The sequence below is a fragment of the Pongo pygmaeus genome, chromosome 3, assembly GCF_028885625.2.
Source record: "Pongo pygmaeus isolate AG05252 chromosome 3, NHGRI_mPonPyg2-v2.0_pri, whole genome shotgun sequence".
NCBI lineage: Eukaryota > Metazoa > Chordata > Mammalia > Primates > Hominidae > Pongo > Pongo pygmaeus.
This window is the reverse complement of record NC_072376.2, coordinates 141582850-141608455: the sequence shown is the minus strand read 5'-3', so window position 1 is coordinate 141608455 and position 25606 is coordinate 141582850. Positions and strand designations below refer to the sequence as shown.

At 33.6% G+C, this 25606-nt stretch overlaps 1 protein-coding gene across 6 annotated transcripts in view; it reads left to right on the top strand.

The window, feature by feature from the left end:
- The window catches only part of SCLT1 (sodium channel and clathrin linker 1), a 214980-nt gene that overhangs the window by 126700 nt on the left and 62674 nt on the right, over nt 1-25606 (top strand). For 4 of the 6 annotated variants that reach the window (XM_063664122.1, XM_054486821.2, XM_063664123.1 and 1 more), the window contains exons 12-17: nt 3633-3810; nt 6296-6394; nt 10580-10651; nt 14247-14321; nt 16639-16784; nt 19602-19794. In XM_063664122.1, the coding sequence (XP_063520192.1) occupies nt 3633-3810; nt 6296-6394; nt 10580-10651; nt 14247-14321; nt 16639-16784; nt 19602-19794 (763 nt within the window). The remainder of the gene's footprint in view (nt 1-3632; nt 3811-6295; nt 6395-10579; nt 10652-14246; nt 14322-16638; nt 16785-19601; nt 19795-25606) is intronic. The other 2 variants (XM_063664124.1, XM_054486825.2) reach the window with 1 other exon arrangement.

The following is a 25606-nucleotide window of genomic DNA, read 5'->3' as shown; positions in this document are numbered from 1 at the left end:
TGAAGGAATCAATAATAATTAGATTTGAGAAGAAAAGAAGTGAAATGAAGTTTTAATAATTTTTGTATGTTTGTTTGTTTGTGGTAATTTTGGGCAGTATAAAGGAGACAAACGCAAAGCATACTTGAAACTTCTATTTTTATGCCTATTGAACAGGAGTAGTAGAAAAAGGTCTAAGAGATAGTTGAGATATGCCCCAGTATGACTAGGTATGATTTTCCATACACTGTTAGAAGAAAAGTCTTTAAGACTTCCTCCTAAGAGGGACTTTTGTATTCACAGGTGAAGCATCATGTTTTCAACATGTGTTGAGCACCTACTGTTGTACCAGCCAGTGTTTTAGGTTCTGGAATTCTAGGAGTGGCCAGTATCTGGTGATATCTGATTATCTCCGTAGATGACAGAGGAAAGTCCTTAAACAACATTTATACCTATTTAAACAAATACAAAGGATTATCATCAGTAGGGAAAATTCACCAATGGATACTACTATTAAAAATAGGGTTTTTAAAAAATAAGTAAAAACTTAAATGAAGTCTGATTGAAAGGAATCACTTACTTGTATAATCACCCCCACTACCTTCTGACCTTCATTACTCATATGCTTAAATTGTTAGGGAAAGAAAATTATTCAATAATATAATTGACTCTTGGTTGGCTGCCACTATCCGCCTGAATTGATATTTGAGATTTCACCCATATTTACTAAAGAATGCACCCAGATTTATATCTCATTCATTACTTAATCAGAATCCAAATCACTTTTTTTCTCCTTTCTTCAGCAAGTATTCACTTCCTAGACTGAAAACGTTTTAAAAGCTAAGTTACCATAGGATATATGTAAATGAGAGCTTGAGAAAAGTAATATGAAAGTGATTGAAAAACAGAATTTAGATACAATTGTTTTTCCTCAAGATTTAGTTGGGTACTGTGAAAGACCAAATGTACCAGATAATTCAGAAGATGACTTTATTCAGGCTGTTGCAGTAGGGAGAATGCTCATTAATGAGGAATGTTTCAAAGAAAAGGAAGGGGTCTGAGGTTTTACATAGGCGGATAAACAAGGTGTGCATGAGTCTTATGGGAGTCATGAGGAGGGATGGAGCGAGAGCAGGGTTGTTTTATGCTGTTAGCTCTGTTCTGAAACACAAAATGAGAGAGGGGGTTTAGAGAAAAAGGGTGGGAGGATTTCTTAGCCATCCCTGTTTTCTTGGCTCGGGTAAAGTCTAATATTATCAGTATAAAGGAAGAACAAAAGCCAGATACAGTAGACATAATATACAATTAACATCTATTCTTAATATTTGAGGCAGATATTTGAGTGGACCAATAATTCTGTAACACAGGTTAGAAATGGAGGAAAACAAAGTAATGATTAATAATGATTGTGCAGACTATTCCATTCACATAATATGTCAGACTAAATATTCTGAAAAAAAAAACCCTCTTAATGTAAGCATCTTGATAAATTACAACATGATTTGTTTTCAAAGTTGTTTCTTTAACTTACATATTAGAATGCTAATAGCATAAAAACTTTATAGCATGAACTGTTTAATTACATTTAAATGCTCAACTTATATAGTTGGGAATTCTCAAGTGTACAAACAAAAAAAAACCAAAAACAGGAAGCTAAAACAAGAATGATAAATAAATGACTTCCCTGCCAAGTAAGTCAGGGCTGGATCTGTATAATGTCGCAAGAAGGTAAATGTCCTTAGGCAGGCTGGAACCTCTGAAGGAACTACACTCTCATTAAAAGGCTAGAATAGAAAAAAATCCTGCCTCTTAACAACGATAGCCAACAAATAAAACTATTTCCACCATGTAGCCAAATGGAAAAAAGAAATCATAACAATCATTGTAGTCTTCTCTGAGAATGTGTAACCATAACTCTGCCCTCATATGAGCCTGTTGTTTAATATTATACTATTTGTTCATTTGGAAACCTCAGCCCCAAAAACTAAAGTGGCAACAGATTGGTAGGGAGTCCTGGTGCATGGAAGAAGAAATAGTAAACCTTTGGGGGAAATATTTTTGAACACAGACCCCTCAGGATTCCCACAGATTAAGTTTAGACAGATATGAACTTAATCAAAAATTACCAAATGCGTGAAAAAATAAACCACTTGACTGACAGGAAGAGGGTTTTGATGTGGGTAGTGGGGAGTATAGAGAAGGCTGCTGCTTCTACTATTTAAAAAAAAGAAATGCCTGAAAATAACAAATAACAAAGAAAATTATAAAATAAATCTTACCAAACATGTTATAAAGCCACAATAATCAAATTAAAATGAGTTGAGCATGTAATAAATAAGCAGATCAATGCAACATAATCTACTAGTAAATTATGATATTTGCATATATGAATTTGCATATTTTGGGGATGATAATAGGAGTATTTAAATTCATTAGTTACTAATGGTATTCATACAACTGGCCATTAGTCTGGAACTTAAGTTGGACTCTTCTCTTACATCATATTCAGGAGTAAATTCAAATGAGTCAGGATTAAAAATTTAGGGGTAAAAATTAAAGTCATGGAAATCTTTGGAGGAAATCTAAGAGATTACACTGACAATCTATGGATGAAGGAGACCATCTTTATAAAAACTGAAATCCCAAAAGTTGAAAAAAATAGTCAAATTTAGCTGTATTAAATTTTTAGTGTGGCGAAGATTCCCTAAATAGAGTCAACAGGCAACAGCAACAAAAAAGTAGATTTGGAAAAAAAAATTTGCAGCATAAAGGACAGACTAAGGGTTAATATTTATAATTTAGAGTTCTTATAAAGGGAAGAGCAAAGTAAATAACCCATCGGAAAAAAACATGCAAAGAAGATTAGAAGAAATTCAAAGAACAAAATCCATATGGCTTACAAAAGGAAGAAAATCTGCCTAAACTTTCTAATAGAGAAATGCAAATTAACAGTGAGATGAGGTTACATTCATTAGACTAGGAAAGGAAGGAGCCTTTCTAACTTGATGAGATTTCTATATTATTAGATGAGAAAAGCAAGTACAGAAAAGGGTGTATACTATGATTTTTATTGTTATAACAAAAGTTTAAAAAGCTCCTGTGGTTCGCTGTATGTATAATATGTGTGTATATTTGTGTGTATATGAACATGAGTATATATGTATGTACATATGATCATATGAATATTGAGAAAATTATTTTAAGATATACATTAGTAAGTTAACATAGCTTGTCTGGGTAGAGAGTATGAAAGGGGAGAAAAGAGAAAAGACCATATAAATGTAAAGAACAACTCATTTCTTAAGTGTTTGCTTTATATCATTGTCATGTAACTATATAATACAGTGTGATACCATAACAAGTATAACATAATTAGGATCAGGAAATCCAGGCTCAGTCTCAGCCCCACTGCTCATTAGCCCTATGACCTTAATCAAATGCCTAACCTCTCTGAGTATGTTTGTTGTTCTTTAAAATGAAGATATGGAGATAGTAAAACCTACTTTATAGAAGGGTAATGAGTATCAAATGAGAAAATATTAATACATGTGAAAGTTACTGGCATAATACCTGTCCTATAGTAGATGCTCAGTAAATCTCCCTCCTTCCCTTTAAAAAAGTTTAACTTTCCCAGTGTAATTATTGATTTCTAGATTATGTGTGACAATCCAAGAAGCCAACCAATTAAGAACCGAAAATACACATCTGGAAAAACAGACCAGAGAGCTACAAGCAAAGTGCAATGAATTAGAAAGTGAGAGATACGAGGCTATTGTAAGAGCCAGAAATAGTATGCAACTCTTAGAAGAAGCTAACCTTCAAAAAAGTCAGGTAAGAAAGCTAGTAAATATGTTTAGATATAATAAAATGTTGACTATTCTCCCATGTGACCTCACAGTAAGGGATTCAATAGCTGTTGAATAAATGCATGAAAGTGAAATTGCTACTCTGTTCATTAGTAATCATCCATATTCTTGGATGGTAAAACCAGATATCATAATATGATAAACTGTCAATTCTTTTCTAAAATAATGTATAAATATCAGACTTTCTTATTCTCCCAGATACTGCGTAACTAATCTTCATCCCCTGTAGTCTCATACTTAAAAAAAAAAAAAAACTGTTAACAATGCTTTACTTCAGTATACCCTATATTTTATTCAGTTGAATCTGATAAATCTTACCCGTCTCTATTCCCCTTCATCATATACTCAATTACTTTAATAAAGTGGAAGCTTAATTGGCTTTAAAGATTTATTTACTGAAGTCTTGATGTCACTGTTCTTTTTTAATTCTCTAACAATTGTGATTCCTGTGCTGTCAAATACAGTGTTCCTTGTCATATACTGCTTCTCTATGAATGATACATTTAAGTTTATTGAAGTCACAAAACAAATGTTTTAATGTTTATTTTGCGGCCTCCCTTATGTAGAGTTCATTAAGTCATTAATTTATTTACCAACATTTATTGAATGCCTAGTATATGCAGAATACGGGTACAAAGGAAATGCTTTGTTTTCTTTTTATTTCCCTTTTTACAGAGGATTTTTCAAGAGAGCTCTAAAACAGAACATAGTGTAAGTTGGATATTGAGAAGCTAATAAATAAAAAAGAATTAATTATCTAAATCCTAACTGTGGAAATGCTAAGGTGTTTATCATGCCTTTCAACTAATATTTTCATCTGTGATCTGAATACTGTCTTTTAGAATGGTTAAGAGGCACACAATAGACATAATATGCTTGGGAATTGTGTTGAATACCTAAATCAGCTGGAAAAATTAAGGTCAAGAAAAAATTTTTATCTCTACCCTCTGAAGCCTACTTGTATGAGCACTCTTATACCAAGCCATTAAAAATAAACATCTTGTGTAGAGCACAGTGGACAGAGAAAATAGTAGGAACACTCATTGCCCATCCTCTTCCCAAATCTTCTCACTCAAATCTTAAGTCAACAGACCCTCACAGAGGCTGTCTATGGCTACAATATTAAGCTGCTCCTTGACTCATTGCTTAATTGCTAGAGGGTTCCCATCTTCAGTTGCTTGTTCAAAGTCAAAGGTTCTCCCAACCGATCATACAGACAAGGCAGGAAGTACAGCCTAGCATAGTTCCCCTTCTCCCCCTCAAGGTTATTACATAAGAACAGCTGTTACTTCTCACTATCTTACTTGTTTAAGGTGGAGGGAATTTATCTTAAAAAACAATTTTTAAAAAAACAGAGGTAAGAATGTGTATGGTACCTTTGGAAGATGGTGGGAACAACACAGGGCCACTTACATGTTGATTTAAAATGGATTCAATTTGGCCTCATTGAAGGAGTTCCAAGCCCAGAAAAAAGGTTTGTGTTAGAGATGTAAATATGGGGATTGTCAGCATATAAATGATATTTAAAACCATGAGATTTGATTAGACCACTAAGAGAAGGACAGATAGAGAGGGGGACAAGAAGTGAACCTTGGGTAGTCCAGTATTAAGAGGTTCAGTAGATGAGGAAGAATCAGCAATGCAGACTGAAGAGGAATGATCAGTGAGGTAGGAGGAAAACCAGTACTGTGTGTGATGTGCTGAAAATCACATTCAGAAAGTATAACAAGGAGAGGAAAGTAAATATTTCAAGTGCTGCTGGTAAAGAAGTACTGAAAATGTACTTACAGGTAATCAATATGGAGATCATGGTGGTGAAAGCCTGATTCCAGGGAGTATAAAAGAGATTGAGAGGAAAAGTCTTGGAGATGAACAAGTTACAGAGTTTTGCTTCACAGAGAAGCAAGGAAATGGAGTGTGACTGACAGCAGAGCTAGGATTATGGTAATATTTATTTGGCAGGAGATGGAAATGATTGGAATGATAGAAACACATCAAAGAGACAAACAAGTGGTGTCTGCAATGATCAAGTTATGACTTAATGAGTGACATAATTTGAATAATACTAAATAATGGAAAGAGAGAGAAATTCAGTAGATTCTTATAAGGATACAATACCTAGATTTGATGATTTACTTTATATAGGGACTTGAAAAAATGGAAAATTCAAAAATGGTTTTAAGATTTCTGGCTGTAGAGATTAGAAAGGTGTTGGAAACATTGGCTGAAATAAATACCATAGAGAAAGTATCTTTATTTAAGACAAGGGCAGGTGAGGAGGTTAGGGAAAATAAATATCATTCATGATTTCAACATGATATTCAAGTAGAGATGTCCCAGAAGTTTTGAATAAGGTGTTTATAGAAAGTGACTAGTGGATAGGTTTTTACCCGTTACTATCTTTACTAATAATGATGTTATCTATAACATGAAATGATTATTTTCTGAAGGCTCTACTTGAGGAAAAGCAAAAAGAAGAAGACATAGAGAAAATGAAAGAGACAGTTTCTCGGTTTGTACAAGATGCTACCATAAGAACCAAGAAAGAAGTAAGGATTTTTAATTATATTTAAAATTCAGAATTTAAGTCACAACTAAAAACTAAATTCTACCTAAATATTTGTAAATTAAAATTAAAATACTTGCCTACATAATTATAAAGACTATATGAAATTATTAACATAAGTGTTTAAAAACTAACTAAAGGAACTGAGTAAGGGCTCCTTTAAAATTATCTCCAGTAGGATCGTGGGATATACTGTATAGCCCCTCCACTGGGTAAAATAAAGATGTTCCTTTTTTTTCCTTATCTGTATTTTTTGTGGGCAATATTATTTCTCTCCTAGGTGAACTGTAGTTTTAAACTGGTTTTCAAAACTTCATCAGTGTAGAAAAAATAAAGTTAAAATGTTTGCTTTCTCCCAAGCAACTAAGTGGTAGAATTTTTATTTCCACAAAGCCACTGTATAACATTTCTTCCTGCAGAAGTATTTCTTAGAAATCTATTACTTTTACAGAATCATGGTGTAAAGAGAAAAATCTAGTACTTCGTCTTTATATGACTGAAATTAGATAATTTCCCAAGATAAAATTTTTAATTTAAGGCAGAGTTCAAAGTAAACCGTGGGCTTTTTAATTTCTAATCTTCTGTATCCTTTCTGCAGGAGCTCTGTCTTTCCTATTTGTGAAGTTGAGAGTACTGTAATGTTGGACTATAGCCTAAAATATTCTTGATGACATATTTTTAAAATAAATATTAATAAACTTTATACTTTTAATGATAAAAATATTTTATTAAAGTATTCTTGGTATGAGCATTCCTCTAATTGTATTTCCTTATCCTAAAATAAATTCAAATTGATTTTGAGGTTGATGAAGGTCGTCTTTCGCATGAAGCTTTAAATAATCTAAGTAGAATTTTTCAAAAGCATTGTGATCTCATTCATTCCAAATGTTTTGCAAACAGAAAATACAGATGCTTCCTAAAATCCAATTATTTCCCTATTCAAATATGTAGTCCTACCAGGCATCTGAAGCTCAACATGTCTGAAAGTGAACTTACTCCTGTAGTCAGTCCCAGATTGATCCTTCGTTAGGTGTTCCTGTTGATTTCCTGTAGCCAGCCTTTCCCTGCCATTACAACTATTCACTCGGGAAGTATTTATTGAGCACTTCCTGTGTGCCAGGCGTTTTGCTGGGTCTTTGCCCCCTCTGAGTTCCACACTGTTGCCAAGTTTATTTTTTTAAGTAAACTTTTAAAATTATTATTAAAAGTGACAAATACTCATTGTAAAAAGAAATGGAAAATATGTATAAGAAAATATGTATAAATGAAAAATATGTATAAAAGAAAATTAAAATTACAAGTTTAATACCCAGAGATAGCCACTATTTTTAGTATTGTTCTGTGAATTTCATTTAATCCCAAATTATTCACAGCATGACCTTCAAATATGTAGAATTAATCTGTTAAATTGAGAATAACTTTACATGTATCTCTTCCTATTGACTAAAGTAAATATAATGAATAAATTGTCACATATTTCTGTTCTGGCTATAAAATTGAAAAAAAATATGACAGTGGCTTATTTCTTTAAAATATGAAAATACTTTATTTCTTAGATATCTCTCAAATAAATAAAATTCGTAAAAAAATACATTGTTTACTTTTGATTTTAAATCATGGCTAGTACCATTATTGGATTTTCCTATTTCTTAATAGTTTATCTTACTATTTGGTTTATAATGTCCTTACTATTCATAAAATTATAGAGGGAAATGCTTATATAAAGTGAGGTTAGGACAAGAGAAGGATATTAGTCCCTCTACAGACTTCAAAACCCCAATCACAGTAAACCACCTCACTGAAATGTGTGTTTCCTCACATGACAAAAGTTTACATTTTGTTTCATTAGATGCTAACTCTAGGAAATTCCATATGACCTTTGGAGCATAGTAGTTTACGTATGATATGCCATCAGTGTCAATAGTTCTACACAGTCCTTTTAAAAGGCATGAATAGTTTGATTCGTCTGAATTTGCCAGGATTACTATAAATGTATTTCAAAATATGTACCCTCTTATTGTCATAAACCCTCAAGTTAGCTGTATCATTTCTAGACACTAAAAAGAACATAATTTAGAAATTATGTGAGAGAGCGACAGACATGACAGGGCTTATAAGAACCAAAATTTCTATATTATAGGAACATTTATGACTTAATTTCTCTGCCTCAGTCTTCTTCATCTATAATGGAAATAATAACAACCTCACTGGATTTTTGTGAGAATTAACGAGATAATACATGTAAAGCACTCTGAATAGTACCTAACACACATTAATCCTCAATAAATTCTATCTGTTATTGTTACTGATTTCATAAACAGAATACATTGATTCTTAACATAATTATTCATAGGAAAAGTCTACATCAAATTATAACCTTAAAAAGAGCTCACCGGGTGCGGTGGCTCACCGCCTGTAATCCCAGCACTTTGGGAGGCCAAGGCGGGAGGATCATGAGGTCAGGAGATCGGGAGGATCACGAGGTCAGGAGATCGAGACCATTCTGGCTAACATGGTGAAACCCCATCTCTACTAAAAATACAAAAAATTATCTGGGCGTGGTGGTGGGTGCCTGTAGTCGCAGCTGGAGGCTGAGGCAGGAGAATGGCGTGAACCCAGGAGGCGGAGCTTGCCGTGAGCCGAGATCACGCCGCTGTGCTCCAGCCTGGGCAACAGAGCGAGACTCTGTCTCAAAAAAAAAAAAAAAAGAACTAAAATAGACCCAGAAATAATATGCTTGGCAGGCCTTCAAAAAGATAACTCATATTAATTAACCATATAAAGTACATGGCAGTATTGTAAATGTTCTAAACAAAGTTTACGTCATATTTTCAAAATAGTCCATCTTGTGCTAGAAAATTCTCAAAGACCTTTAGATCATAAAATTTACTGATGATATACTATTGGCATCAGTATTCTTCACAGTCCTTTTAAAAAGCATGAATAGTTATTAGAAAAATTTATTGTCATAGAGAAATCCTGATGAGATGTGACTAATTCTTCAAAATACTCTGTGCACATTAATAGTGTTCTTTCTGAAGATATTTAAATGTTAATTAAATTTATTAAATGTTATTAAATATTAATTTAAATATCTTCAGATGTAAAAGTAATTTAATACTGGGATGTGATGTGTATTATTTAAAAAAGTATTCTGTTTATGAATCAAAAGCACCTTAAAAGTTGTTTTTTTTTTTTTTTTTTTTGAGATAGAGTCTCGCTTTGTTTGTTGCCCAGGCTGGAGTGCAATGGTGCGATCTCGGCTCACTGCAAGCTCTGCCTCCCGGGTTCACGCCATTCTCCTGCCACAGCCTCCCGAGTATCTGGGATTACAGGTGCCCGCCACCATGCCCGGCTAATTTTTTGTATTTTTTTTTTTAATAGAGACGGGGTTTCACTGTGTTAGCCAGAATGGTCTCGATCTCCTGACCTCGTGATCCGCCCACCTCGGCCTCCCAAAACCTTAAAAGTTATTAATTAAATTTTGACTTGCTTTATAGCAGCAGTTCTCAAAAATATTGTTCAGAGAGGCCACAAGGTCACACCTACTTCTGTAATTGTAGTTAAGATGTCATCTGCCTTTTTCACTCATTCTCTCACACGTGTGCAGTGTTGTTTTCCAGAGGCTGTATGGTATGTGACAACACAATAGGTTGAATACAGAAGGAGATATCAGAATCTAGCTTCTATTCAGCCAGACATTAAGGAAATTTGCTAAAGAATTTTTTAAATGCCACTCTTCTCAAAAATTTTTAGTTTTGGAGAATATACTTATTTCTCATAAAAATATTGTTCAGGTTAATCGGTAAAAAATTACTTTTGAAGAGATTAGTAAGTAAATGTCTTTAAATTTTCTGTTTTCATTTCTAATATGGTAGATTTTCATAGAACCCATTATAAGCGAAAGATCTTTTGTTTAATCGTGGGTAAAAGCATCCTATGACCAAAATGTTTGACAACCATGGTCCTTTTGGATATACCATTCTATTCACTCCTTCCACTTTCATGGCAGATTCTTGGCTCTTTAATATATTATGTGCTTATTTGTCTTTTATGCCCTAAAAGTTACAATTTTATTTTTATCAAAATTATTATTCTAAGTGTTTTTATCAGATATTAATCATTTTTATTCTAGACCCAAATAATGAGTAAATGTCTTAATTTACAGGTTGCAAACACCAAAAAACAATGTAATATACAAATTTCTCGATTAACAGAAGAACTTTCAGCCCTTCAAATGGTATGTTTGACTATACTGATATTTTCTTCCAAATATTGCTTATTTTAAAGGCCAAGATATATACTATTGGGGATTCATTCATTCAAAAGATACTTATTAAACCAAGCCCTGGCTAGGTGCTAAGAAAAAAGTGAAAATCCAGATAGACATGTTTGCAGCAGTCTTATGGCTTATGTTCTAGCAGGAAAGATAGGTGGCATTTATCACATTTTACTGTAACTACCTGTCTTTGACAGAGAATGCACAGGATGCTATTGCTAGCTGTAGCTCCTATCATATGCTGAGTTTATCTGGGAAACCAAGGAGAAAGAGAAAGTATATATAACAGTGGGAAGGAAGAAAGACAGAAAGCTTCCTGAAAGAAATGAATACTGAGGAATGAGTAGGCCAAGAGGGGAGAGGAAAAGAATACTTGTGTGGCTAGAGGTGGGATTGGAAATAGAAGTTTAACTTGAAGATCTGATGTAATGAAATTTAATAACCTTGCTTACAAGAGAATAAAAGTATAACAATTTTCAAGAATTTAGAAAATGTTTGTAAATTCACAAACTCTCATCTTTTCTGACTCCCTGTATCACTTTTTATCTCTATTACAAAATTTATCGATGAATCATATCTTGTAATAACTATCATGCATTAGGTGTATGTTGAGCATACACACTCTGTCTCTCTCCATGAAAATCTTATCTCTGCAATTAGATTGTAAGCATCTCAACATAGTAGAGTCTTACGCCTTCCTTTATTTTCCCTATTGCTTGCCTAGTACAGTGTTTTGCAGAGTATATTTTTAAATGTTTATCAACTGAATGGTATATTTAAACACTCTGAAAGAAGGATCACATTTTCTTTCGCCATTCTACAAACTTTGGAGAGCCCATGATGAGACCTTAATCATTGTGTATTGGTCCCAAATGTAATAGAACAAGGAATATTTATTTTGTATTTGTTTGTTTAATGTCACTTATTTTAATAATGTAGGAACATGAAGTAAAATTAGTGGGATGCAATGTGGCCAGTTGGTCACATGTAATTTTTTGTTGTTGCACAGTTTTGCTTCCTTTTCTATCACCCAGTTATTTTGCTTGTTCTCTTTCATGGGCTGATTAACTATCAAGAGATTCATATCTTTGTGGAAAAAGGAGTAGAAGGGTACTACCCCAAGTCCAAGATCATTTAATGGATGGTAAATTCTGCAAGGGCATGAATATTCATTCTTTCTATATTCTCAAGGGAACAAGGACTGGCTAAGACTTCCAGGGATTTTTCAAATCATTGTTAGCTGTGTAACAACCAGAGCTATATTAAACTCACTTTAGAGTAAAAAGAATGACAATTTCAGTTTACTGCAAAAAGTGTTTCTTACAGTAAAACTATTCTATTTCATAGCTAAGTGATTTTTCTGAAGATATGAAACATCTCATAGTCATGTTGATTCTATGGGGAGAACTATACTGTGTAGTTGAAAAGTTTGAAGTATTATGTTAAAAATATGTTCAAAGGAAAACATGTTTGGCTACTTTAAGACAGATTTTCTCAAAAAATCTAAGCTACAGTTTGAAGCATAATAACCTGATGCTTGCTATTGTTTTCTATTATTAACAATTTTACTATCTAGACTAATAGCATTAGTATTAATATGCTATCCATCTATACTATTATTTACACTATGAAGTCCAGGAAGGAAGTTATGCATACTGTTGCTAACCCAAAATTAAGGTATGCTCACAGGAAGGAGAAAAACTTGTATTTTAGATGAGGGTGCAGATTATTTAATAGATTAAGAAAAAGCCGAAGCCATTATATTTCAAACTACATATCTCCCTTTGGAGACCAACACGTACCTAACAGCCTTTGTTTTCTCTGGTAAGGTGTGGTTTATCTTAAGAATATTCAAGGTTTTATTCTGCCATGTAGCAGATTGCTATTAATCTATATCAAATAAGAAAATTAATTATAAAATGTTCAAACTTACAGAAGTAACATAAAATGTTCATTATGATCTTTTCTTTGATGCATGAATTTTTTTGGAAGTCTTTTTTTTTAGTTTCTAAATACATGAGGATTTACACTGTCTTTTATTGTTGATTTCTCATTTGGTTAGGTCGGCAGCATAGATCATGGTCTATATGATTGGTTCTTAATATGTATTGAGACTTCTTTTATAGAGTATTATTTTGGAAATACTCCATGAGTACCTGAAAAAATATCTATTATTTTGTCATATTTTCCCCCACAGGTAGGCATGTCAGTGGTGATAAGCAAATATCTCTAAGAACTTTGTAATAGTAATTTTTAATGTTTGCTTTAGTATTATAGTGCATTTCTAATAAAATTAGTATGGTAATTCTCTCTAAAGGCTTAAACTTTGCTGTCTCATTTTACCTTTTTTACCCCCAGATTAACCAAATATTCTTTAGGCCGTCATCATTTGTCAGTGAAATGGTGGATTGGGTGGAGAGGGCTATGAAGCATACTTACACATGCATTTCTTTATATACCACTTACCAGCCCCAGAAGTGTGAGCCAGACTTTGTTATTAACATATATACTAAAAATCACATGGGAGGAGTTATGAATGTAGGTAAAATCCCAAATTTAGCACTGAAACTACCCTCTCCTAGATAAGCAACTTACTGTATGAATATGTGGAATATTAATGTTGCATTTTGTATACACTTAGGGTTCTATCTTAATAAAAGATATTAAATTTAAATTTGTCAACTGATTTGTAACATAGAGTAAAGATCTTCATTATAATCAATGGTGATTAATTTTGGGTCACAAAATAAGCTTACTTTAAAATTTAAAAACATACTGAAATACACTTCTTCTGTAAAATAATTGAACATCATTAGTAAGTAGTGCACGGTTAGCAAAGCGGTTCCTCCAAAGCATGATTCACAATTAGAAAAAAAAAAAAAAAAAAAAGAGGAAAAAAAGCCATACCCATTACCCATTCTCCAAAATAAATGTATAAATACAAATAATTGTGAAGAACTAATAATTATAATGATTTTTTTGTTTTAGGTTCATTAGCAAAATGTTAAATTTTATTATCTAATTGATATGCTTGCTAAATACAGAGTAAAATCTTTTGAGCAGAAATACTTTATGTTCATGCTAATAAAATATTTTTAGTATTTCTGTTGGCTGTAATTTTTGTAAAGAAAAAAGTTAACTTGTTAGAATTTATACACCCACATATCTGTTAGGCCATAGGTTATCCCTGAGGGTTTTGTGCCACTATCTGGTTCTATGTTCCCTTTTCAAAATACTTGATAAGAGTATATAAAAAGAAAATCTATAGTATGAGAAAGGGGTTCTATTTATTTTTTTCTCCCTGGAATCCCCCAACCTCAGTCTGTTTAATTAGAACTCCTTGGCATCCTACTGCTGGAGGCAATTTCTGAAATCCTGGGTTAGGTTGCTCTTCAAATATTGAGTTTTGTTTTGTTTTTAATCAATATAACCTTAAACTTGTGTTGATAACTATGATATTCCCATTATGAACAAATTATTTTACTTCCTCATTTTTCCCCACTTTTCTTAAGATGTTACCAAATGTATATATTTACAATATGACTTGAATTTATAGGAGTGTGCTGAAAAACAAGGCCAAATTGAACGAATCATTAAGGAAAAAAAAGCAGTGGAAGAAGAACTAGAAAAGGTAAAAAGGAAATATAACTACCTAAAACCCAACTGCAAATATGCAACATTACTGTCTGCTTCCATCATGCCATCTACTAGCAATTCCTTTATTTGTTAGTATTGTCCTGGTAAGTTTTTCTTTTCTTTCTTTTTTTTGCAATGGAGTCTCACTCTGTCACCCAGGCTGGAGTGCAGTGGCGCGATCTCGGCTCACTGCAACCTCCACCTCCTGGGTTCAAGCAATTCTCCTGCCTCAGCCTCCTCAGTAGCTGGGACTACAGGCGCGTGCCACCACGCCTGGCTAATTTTTTTGTATTTTTAGTAGAGACGGGGTTTCACCATGTTAGCCAGGATGGTCTCTATCTCCTGACCTCGTGATCCGCCCGCCTCAGCCTCCCACTTTTCTTAAATATATTCTGAGTCTGCAGTTAAATACTGATGTTGTCTGGATACAATTCTTTTCCAAGAGTGGCTGTATTCTTTGAACTTCGTACTTAAATATATAAATTTTGTGAAGTAGCTATATTTCTTGCTTAAACCTCATCCTACAAATTTTCACTTTGTCTTTCTTTTTGAATTTTATGTTAGCTGTTATGGTGCTTAGGCCATCTATAAATAAAACAAGTATATATAAGCAGAAAATCATAGCATTGCTATGATTTTTACCTTTTGGAAGTACAGATTTTAATTTCACACTTAGGAAGAATATTTAGCCCTGTGATATTTCAGAAAAACTATTGGGAGAAGTCCATAATTTAAAATTTTCATCTCTTTCATATACTTTTTTATTAGCAGTAATATCCTACTCTTTTAAAGTACCTTGGGAAAAGAAAGGGAGGCCAAATTTGATTGAGCACTTACTGTGTTTTAGGTGCTGCATTAAGAACTTTCATACAGAGGTTAAGTAACTTACCCAATGTTAAAAAGTGGTAAATGGTAGAGTCAGAGTTTGATTTTCAAAGAAGAGCTATGTAGCATAAAAATTATGGTCTATATCTATTATGAACATGAAAAAATTATGACATCAGTAAAAGAGTAATACACAAAGCAAAACATAATGTACAATTCCATTTGTGAAAAAAAAAAATACATGTGTTCAAAGTAGGACTTAGGGTTACCACTCTCCTGCAAGGTAGGTCCCTTCTGAGTTTCCATCTGCATATCAGTTCACATTTAGATTGCCACCTGTTATACATCAGGGTTTGGGATGAATGTTTTAACATCACATGGCAAAGGTTAAGGAAAAGGCTTTTGGGGAAATGTAAAATTTACAAGGCAAAAGACAACAGGTAAAGAGAAAGCACAGCGCCTTATTCTCCCACTGTTCCACAGACCAGTGTTCTAAGGTCAAAGTACTGCTGGGTCTGAAGCATAAATCTATATTCCAGTAGTGGAATGTTGACGTGCTGATACTCCATGTTTTTATAGAGAGTGACAAAGCAGTCCTGTCAGTGGGGAAGGCACAGGTTACTTGGCCAGGCAGTCTGGATTTTGAGGGTAGCTGTGTGCAGGATTTGCTTCAACATGTGAACTGCTTAGCACCTGGAGACCTTGGATCTTGTAGGATGTTACAGACCCTGTGCTGTAAGAGGGAGCCCCATTGCATGGAAAGTTGAGGTTGGGTACAACCACCACTGCTGAGGAAGGGGGAAGCCCCATCCAAGCTAGATCATTGTCCAGGTAACCCAGAGTGAGATTCTGGAGTCACTTGCAGAGAGTTCTAGTTATTGCACCATGGCATGTATCTTTATTTTTGAATATTGGAAAAGAGGATTGTATTGAACGGTATTCATCAAAGAATCACCAGTGGTTATCTCTAAGTTGACATTTATTTTTACTTCAGCTGCTTTACATTTTTTTATTATTGCATAGTTTACCATGAGCATGAATAATTCCAAAAAAAAAACTCTATTTTTTAAGAGACAAGGTCTTGCCCTACTGCCCAGACTAGAGTACAATGAACATGATCATGGCTCACTGCAGCCTCCATCTGGGCTCAAGGATCCTCCTACCTGAGCCTCCCTTAATAGCTGGGACTGCAGGTGTGAGCCACCATGCCCAGCTAATTTTTTAATACTTTTTTTAGATGACGGGGTCTTGCTATGTTGCCCAGGCTGGTCTCAAAACAATTACTGTTTTATATATCAGTTTTTAGCATTTTATTTTGTGAATGTGACAGAACCAGATTTAATTATTGATGTGTTTCATATGTTACAGTCGGAACAAATGAACACATGATCATGGCTTTTTGTTTCTTCCATTGATTTCTGTTTCTAAACTGTTTATTAAGACAGTTTCTTCTGTAGTATTATATACCTAATAAGCCTTTTCTGCAGATTTACCGTGAAGGCAGAGGAAATGAGAGTGATTACAGAAAACTGGAAGAAATGCACCAAAGATTCCTGGTTTCAGAGCGTTCAAAAGATGATCTTCAGCTAAGACTTACGAGAGCAGAAAATAGAATAAAACAACTTGAAACTGAGTAAGTTTTTCTTTTGGATTTTCTGTGATAACATCTTCAGGATTCACACAATTTTTGACAGATTCTCTACCTTTTTTTTTTTTTTGGTAGGACTTACAATATATCTTATGTTGAAAAAAAAAATTAGGACCAAATATAATTTTATTCAAGATTATTTCTGAAAACAAATTTCTGCAGGAAGAAAAGATTTAACAGTAGCATACCATTTTCTTTTAAATGTATCCTTTCTGGCAGTTAAATAGGATGTTTATAATATTGTTGTCTTTGTACCAATTGTGCAGCTATTATAGTAGCTTGCTTATATTCTTTTATACTACCTATACTTAGTGTATTTCTTGTTATAGTGAATATTCTATAATGATCCATCTTGTATATTTTATTATCTGTAAAAGTGATAAAGTCATAATTTGACATATCCATTTTATTTTTTACCTCCCCACCCTGACGGTATTACCTAATATAGTAAAATTTTCTTATTTGAATTGCCTGAAATCTCAATCTGTGTATGTGTTCAAAATATATTTTTTAAATAAATGCTAATACCTAAGTTACTTAATAAAGATTTTTTTAATAAGAGATCTTGCAAATTTGTTTAATAAATATATGTGTAATTTTCAATAACCTATTCAGATAATCTGTTCATATGGTTACTTCCAGATCAAACCTGCAGGAGGAGCTGGTTTATTCCAGCATAAATCTTGTATGTACTAAGAGAAGTATCACACATGAAGGCTTTTCCCAATACCATACATTCACGGGATTTCTCTCCAGTGTATATATCCATATGTCTCTTAAGGGAGGAGTATTGAATAAAAGCATTCCTGCATTTGTTTTAATTCACATGGTGTCTCTGCATTATGAGTATTTTGCGTGTGTACAGTAAAAGGAGATATCGAAGTCTTCTTTATGTTCCTTATATTCATAAAGCTATTATCCAGGATGAACTCTCACATACTTCCTAAAGGGTGTAAACATAGAATAAGGTGCGAGGACTGGGTAAAAGACCTTCCCATGTTCCTTACTTTCAAAAAACTTCCCTCCAGGATAAATTTTGAAGGCTGAGTGAAGGATAAGGATTAGCCCATCTTCTTTAGATTTACCGGGCTTCTTTCCAATATGAGTTATTTTCCTTCATTAAGGAAATGAGAAATGACTAAAAGGTTCCCATGCATTCTTTTTATAAGCAGAGTTCTTCTCCTCAGTATCAATTCTTACACGTTCATCAAGACAGGAGGAATTAATGAAGGCTTTCCCACATTCTCCACATACGAAGAGTTTTCCCCTAAGTTTTCATATGTGCTTTAAGGTATATTTGATGAATTTTTTTCTTAGTCACTTCATTTAAAGGGTTTCTCTTGAGTGTGAGTTCTCTTGTCCATTTCTAATTTCAGGAATGCTTGGAGTGCTGTAGTCTTACATCTCCTTTAATCTCTGGGAATCCCCTTTTCTGTATTTTTTTTGTTGTTGTTGCAAATAATTTGTTTTAAAAACTGAGTTCTTAGTAATGTAGAGTTTCCCCCACTACATGCATGTATATTGATGCTATTTGCTCTGTCTCATGTAGTTCCTAAAAACTGGTAATTAGACCCAGAGGCTTGATCTGGTCTAGATTTCTTTTTTTGTTGTTGCTTTTGGAAGAATTCTTCATAGATGATCATATTGTGGACTTCTATTAGGAGGCTCACAATCTGTGGTTGTTTCTGATCTCAGCATCTTCTGATGTTAGCATCCTTTTATTATCATTGCCTAGATATGTCATTTTATTAGGAACTTTATCAGCCTAGGTTTAGACAGAAAAAAGACTATGAGTATTGTGGGAATACAGGATTTAATGTAGGAAACAATTTACAAGAACATGGGAGTTGCTGGGGAAGCAAAGATCTAGAAAGGCAGAGGTAGAGATCAAAGAAAATCAGTCACTAACTGTGTTCACCCAAAGCACTGGCAGATATGGGCAGGTCAGAATGCCAAAATAGGACCATCAAGGAGTGGTTCTTGGTGATAAAACTGCCACCATGTGAAAGTTGCTTCTTTATTTTAAGAATTTTTCTGCTTGCAAAATACTTTTAACTAGTAGTTTTCTTAAACTTTCACAATATTAGTAGCATTTCCATACAATTCCCTGTGAAACCTGTTAACCAGGGAATATTCACAGTGCTTATCTGTTATTGAAAAGATGGAAGTTTTAAAAGATAGGAATAAAAATTAGCAGTATATTGATTTGAAGCAACATTAATGTATAGCGGTTGTCTCACCCGGTGATCAGTGGTCCATTGTTGAGACAGTTCAGGAAATATAATCCGTGTAACCTATGATAAAACAAGAAGTTTACAGAACTAGAAGTTTATAAAAAGTATTTCTAAGACATATAATGGGAAAATATAAAAGTAGATTTTATAATTTAGTAATACAGTCAGCTATTGTGTTAGTCCATGGAGTTTATTGATTAAGTAAAGGAGTTTTGGTTATTATCCGCTTCATCCTTTTTTTGTTGCTTCAGTTCATTCCCTTGAAGTTCTACATACACAGTGATTCTTCATGTTAGTATAAATTTGAAAGAAGTCTCACATTGATTTTCTGGATAAGTGATAACAGTTCAATTCATCTGTTCTTAGTTAAGATTTGAATATATTTAAGTTGAATGTATTTGCCTGGTATAACATAACATTTTGAAACCACGTAGTTTCAGTCTAAAGTGGAAAGAAATGGCTCAGAATAAAGCAAACAAAAGTCCATGTGATAAAATGTAGACAGACTTTTATCTTCTACCATAGATCATGAAGTTTAAGGATTCTTTTCGTTTCATTTTTTAATCAGCTCCTCAGAAGAAATATCACGTTACCAAGAAATGATTCAGAAACTTCAAAATGTATTGGAGTCTGAGAGAGAGAACTGTGGGCTTGTCAGTGAACAAAGGCTAAAACTTCAGCAAGAAAATAAACAGTTACGGAAAGAGACTGAGAGTTTAAGGAAGATTGCCCTGGAGGCTCAAAAAAAAGCCAAAGTAAAGGTATTTTCAAGACTAGAGTTAAATGTGTACTTATGAAAATCAAAGTGTAGAGAATATTTAGAGAGACCTAGCAAAACATCTTTAAGGCCCCCTTTTTTTTTTTTTTTTGCCTTCTCATCAGATAGCACTAAATCATAATTCAGAGTGTTAACCAATCATTTCTGTGTTGTAGAAATTGGCAGGCATACTTGAAAATGATTGCCTTTGCTACACACAAAAAAATTCTTTTCCAACCACGAAATATACTGATATTCCTGCCAAAGCAATTTAAGCAGCACTAGCAAAACCATAGATTAGATAAGTTTACAGACTGCCTTCCTCTCTTCTCACTGTATAGTAGCCTTTGAAAAGTTGAACTTCTCTAAAACTAACTGTATAGAGGGTGTTAAAGCAGTAGGCTCTGAGAACCATTCATAGCTAGTCTGAAAATTCCATGGCAGGAAGAAGGCAAGAGGCAAAAATGTCATCTAAAACAAATTCCCTTTCTTTTCTCTTTTATTTCCTTCTCCTTTGATGCTTATATGGTTTGGTAACAGGAAGATGATCCTCTTTTTAAGGGACTTTCAAGAAACACAAGAATTTTCATCAACATCTTGCTTACCTTTCCCCATGTCATGAGACTTGTAAAAAGTGGCACTAACTTTTTATGATAAATATCTACATCTTCCAATTTCATAGTAAGAATATGAAGAGGTCATGTCACTGTTTTATTTTGGTTTTTATTGCTGCAAGGATTCCTAAGAAGTCATATTCCAACCTAATTCATGTCAACATAAATTTATTGAATGCCTCCTATTGCAGGTATGAAATGCCCTAGTTATTTGTAAAACCTTGAACTCTGAAATGAAAAAGAGAGTCTTATTTACAAAGAAGTTTGTACTTTTAGCTTTAGACAATGGGAGTTCTTTGAAGAACAAGGAGAGGACCCATACCACCAGATATCAAGACTTGATAAAAAGCTAAAATAATTTAGACAATGTGTTGTCAACATAAGAATAATCAACTTGATCAATGGCAAAAAATTGAGTCTAGAAACAAACTCATTTATCATAATCACTTGATTTATAACAAAGGTACCATTGCAGTTCAGTGGGGGGGAAACTGGCTTCACAAATGGTGCTAGATCCGTCAGATCCATATTTTAAAAATAAAACTTAACTCCTATATCACAGCATATATGCAAATTAGTTGGAGCTGCCTTGTAGACCTAAATGTGAAATGATAGTTTCTAGGAGAAAATCTTCATGCCTTTGGGTTGGAAATATTTCTTAAACAGAGCACAAAAAAACACTAATCATAGTGAAAAATCCAAGCTGAATTGGATTTCACTAAAATTAAGATATTTTTAGTCACCAAAAGACACCATTAAGAAAGGGAAAAATGGGAGAAAGTATTTGTAGTGCATATAACCAAAAATAGAACTAACTCATATCCAAAATATAAAAACTCTTACCAATTAATAAGAAAAATATTAATAAGGAAAAAACAGCTAATAGCTAATAAGGAAAAAAATAGATACTCCATTTCCAGAAAAGGGCAAAAGACTTAAGTAGGCACTTCATAAAATAGCATATAGGCAAATATGTTCAACTTCATTATTTTTCAGGAGAATTTAAATTAAAACCACAAGATAACACTACACACCACCAGAATGGCTAAAATTAAAAAGACTAAAAATATGAAGTATTTTTAAGAATATAAAGCAATTAGAACTTTGATAGATACTGCTGGGAACGTAGCAGTATCTTTTGAAGCCAGACATACATACATCCTGATACGGTTTGGCTGTCTTCCTACCCAAATCTCATCTTGAATTGTAGTTCCATAATCCCAACGTGTCATGGGAGGGACCCAGTGGGAGGTAATTGAATCATGGGGGTGGGTTTTCCCATGCTTTTATCTAAGGAGCTTTTAAAAATATAAGAGAAAAATATTTGTAACCCAATAAAAAATCATGTGAGAGTTGAACAGAATCTGCAATCTAAGAAAAAAACAGTAGGCAGTAAGCAGTTTAAACTCACCATTAATTAATTGCTAAGTATCTCTGAGTGAAAGTGCAGCTAAAAGTATTAAATGGTACATATTTAGAGTCTAAAATTCAGTCATAAGAAAGTAATTAAAATATTTCATAAATAAGTTCATTGCAGCATTATTTATAATAAATTAGAAACAACCTAAATATCTAGAAGTAAATAATTATGTTACATCTATATGTATAGTAAAATTATGGAAAATACAAAACATTAAAAAGACAAATATAAAGTCCCTCTACTCTACTCCCAAAACTCAGATAATACTTCTACATAATTGCTTTTATTTATGAATTTTAAAATTGTTACTATAGTGTATAAAGGATTACTACCTGTGCATGTACACATATATATTTTTGACATATAGTGTATATGTTTTTAATAAGATACTGTATTGTCATTAAAAACTGTATTTCCAAATAATTTATAATGCATTTATATTGATACACCCTATGATTAAAAAATATATGTGTATACACACATACAGGTAGTAATCCTTTACATATTGTAATAACAATTTTAGAATTCATAAATAAAAACAATTATGTGGAAGTTAGAAGGGATTATCTGAGTTTTGGGACTAGAAGGACCTTATATTTGTCTTTTTAATGCTTTGTATCTTCCATAATTTTATAATATATATTTGTTTTGTTTTCTTTTTTTTAAATCATGGGTGGGGATGGAATCAATGAATTTTCCCTACTAGTACTCCACTTGATCCATCTTTAACATTTCACTTTAATGTTTTGTTATTTTCCGTAATTTTACAATATATATTTGTTTTCTTTTCTTTTTTTTATAATGAGTGGGGGTGGAATCAATGAATTTTTCCTATCTAGTACTCCACTCAATCCGTCTTTAACATTTCAGGGTAGTAACTGATGGTGTGGACAACAAAAGAGTAATAGAAAGTTTATCTACGCCACATATCTCACCAAATCTGTATCTAGCTTAAGAGAATAGCCATTGATAAAGAGCCGAACCTCTTAACTAACTAGCTATAATTATCTTTTATGGAGGAGGAAGGCTGTCAGATAAATTGCTTTGTAACTGATTCTTTCTTTGACAAAATAGGAACCTGGTGCACCTACACCTTGCTGTTTTTCTCCCCCTTGCAAAAGAGTATGATCTTCAGTAGATAAACTGAAAGAAGCCAAAAAGATAAAGACAGTGAGATATTGGGAGGTCAGTTGGCTACAAACCTTAACAATTTATCATATGAAGTTTTCATTTGATCTTAATGCCACTGCATTGATTTCAGCCCTCGATTTCTCCTTTTCTAACCACTCCTTTTGCCAGGGCTCTCCATTTCTTTATGGTCTAAATTCCCCCTCATAACCATCTAAAATTAAGAAATGGAGTCGTTTCCAGCAATTCAGTTATCTACTTGTGTGGATATTTCTCTGTAAAGGAAGGAAGAAGGAAGAAAGAAGAGAGACCATAAAACCCTTTTTCCCATCCAACATTCTGAATTTTATCATTAATAGAATTTTTGTAATCGGAGATCAGTTGTTGTGGCCCTTAGCCTGTCAGCATTACCACAGACCTGTCCAATTTAGGTAGTAATTTGAATTGTATCTACTAAAGGCTATGGAGCTTGTTAGAGACAGAATTTTGACATCAAAAAGCCACCATTCAATCTGCAAGTATGTTTTGACAACCGCACTATGTTCCAAAAGTTGAAATAGGTAAGCAGAAAGAGATTATTTCAGGCAAAAGAAACAGCATGTGAAAAGAACCAAAGAATAAAAAGGCATTATAGTGGAAATAAAAGAAAGGGAAGGGAATAGTGTGACACAACACAAGCTTGTAAAAGTAAGCAGGGACCAGGTTATCATAAAGGGTCTTAAAGCAAAGCTTGTGAAACTATAAATAGATTTTCCAAGTGAAAATGGGGAGTAAACTAGGCAGCCAAATTCTAAAACTGTACAGATGCATAGATCAGTTTTGTGTGCATATGTGGTTTGTTATTGTTGTTGTTTTTGTTGTTGTTTGTTTGAGAAACTCTGTTGCCCAGGCTAGACTGCAATGATGTGATCTTGGCTCACTGCCACTGCCACCTCCCAGGTTCAAGCGATTCTTCTGCCTCACCCTCCTGAGTAGCTGGGATTACAGGCACCCACCACCTCGCCTGGCTAATTTTTGTGTTTTTAGTAGAGATGGAGTTTCACCATGTTGGCCAGGCTGGTTTCGAACTCCTGACCTCAAGTAATCTGCCTGCCTCAGCTTCCCAAAGTGCTGGGATTACAGGCATGAGCCACCGCACCTGGTCCATAGATCAGTTTTTAACATGTGTTCATAAAAGAGAGAGAGACAGACACTCACAGGGGCTGTACTTTTTGTTTTCCACCTGAGATGTTAGACCAACATGACTTCTCCAGAGGAGATGAAGATTAAGGCAGGGAAGGAGAAAGGACAGGCAGTCTAAATTTGCAGAATCTAGTAATTCAAAAATTATTAAGATAGCAGCAGGGGTCAAGGGGCCTCAGGAGGCTTGCACAGCAGTAATACAACACAAAACTAACACATCCAAGATTGTTTTTCCAGTGTCTGTATTTATAAAGTCTTCAATTTCTGCATGTGTACTATTTGAGAAAGCAAATTGAAGAGTTTTAGGAAGCATTTTGCATTTAGCAGGGGTGGCAAGGACAGGATGTTTGCAGTTTGCTCCAATGAGCCAAGAATTTTGTTGTTGTTGGGCCTTGTTTTGTGTTTTTTGACACACTAAAGTTGATCTCATTGTTTTTTGAGTTTGAAAGTAACCATGTTTAATGAATTACTAGAAGTCTAGCCAGCTGTGGCCGTTTGTAAAGCAATTAAAGTATCACAAGATAGATGTTCTTTATACTTCTTTAGTATAGCAAAATATAGATGGCCTGAGAGTACAATAAGGAAGTCAGATCATCTTGCTGCCTTTTTCCACAAGTGTTTTTCATCTGAACCACAAAACATAGAAAAATATTTCAGTAACTTTTTTCTCAATTTCCCCAAAAATGGTACTTAGGTAGTTACATTCTAGACACATATGAAAGAAGGCAAATCATTATATACATTGGATGCCTTAAAGCATTAGGGCTTAATTCTCTCCCTGAACCCCAGCAGAGAAAGCTTCTAGGGTATCCAAAGAGCATTTACTTATAAGTTCATTCTGCAATTAAAGTGCTTTTACTATAATGACATAAATTCTTAGAAGTGTACTGAAGACATTTTCGTAAGAGATTTTCAAAATCATTATTTATATTGTCTCTTTCTCCTGAAAAATAATTCATTCATTAATCATTCACTAATACTGCAGCTGAAGTGGTAAAGAAATTCCTGTATATAATTATCTTTGACTTTACAAAGCCCTTTGAAAGAGTTTCAAATTTAGTATGTAAATCAAAAGTGGTTTGAGTAAATACTTAACTCAGATACCAACAGCATCAACACTTTCCTTGGATTCTGGCAACAGAAATCAGAGTAAATAAAGAAAGAAGTGTTATGTTATAATAAATAGACTTTTCTTTTACTGGCATTTTAAGGTGTTAGGGAAAGTGTTGCAAAAATATATAGTTCATCATAATTCTAGTTTTACTGACATAACATTATAAGTTTTCATTTGTGATAAAGACCAATTGTAAACTTAATTTCTTTTTTTCTTTTTTTTTTTTGAGACAGAGTTGTACTCTGTCACCCAGGCTGGAGTGCAGTGGTGTGATCTCAGCTCACTGCAACCCCCACCTCCTGGGTTCAAGCAATTCACCTGTCTCAGCCTCCTGAGTAGCTGGGATTACAGGCGCGTG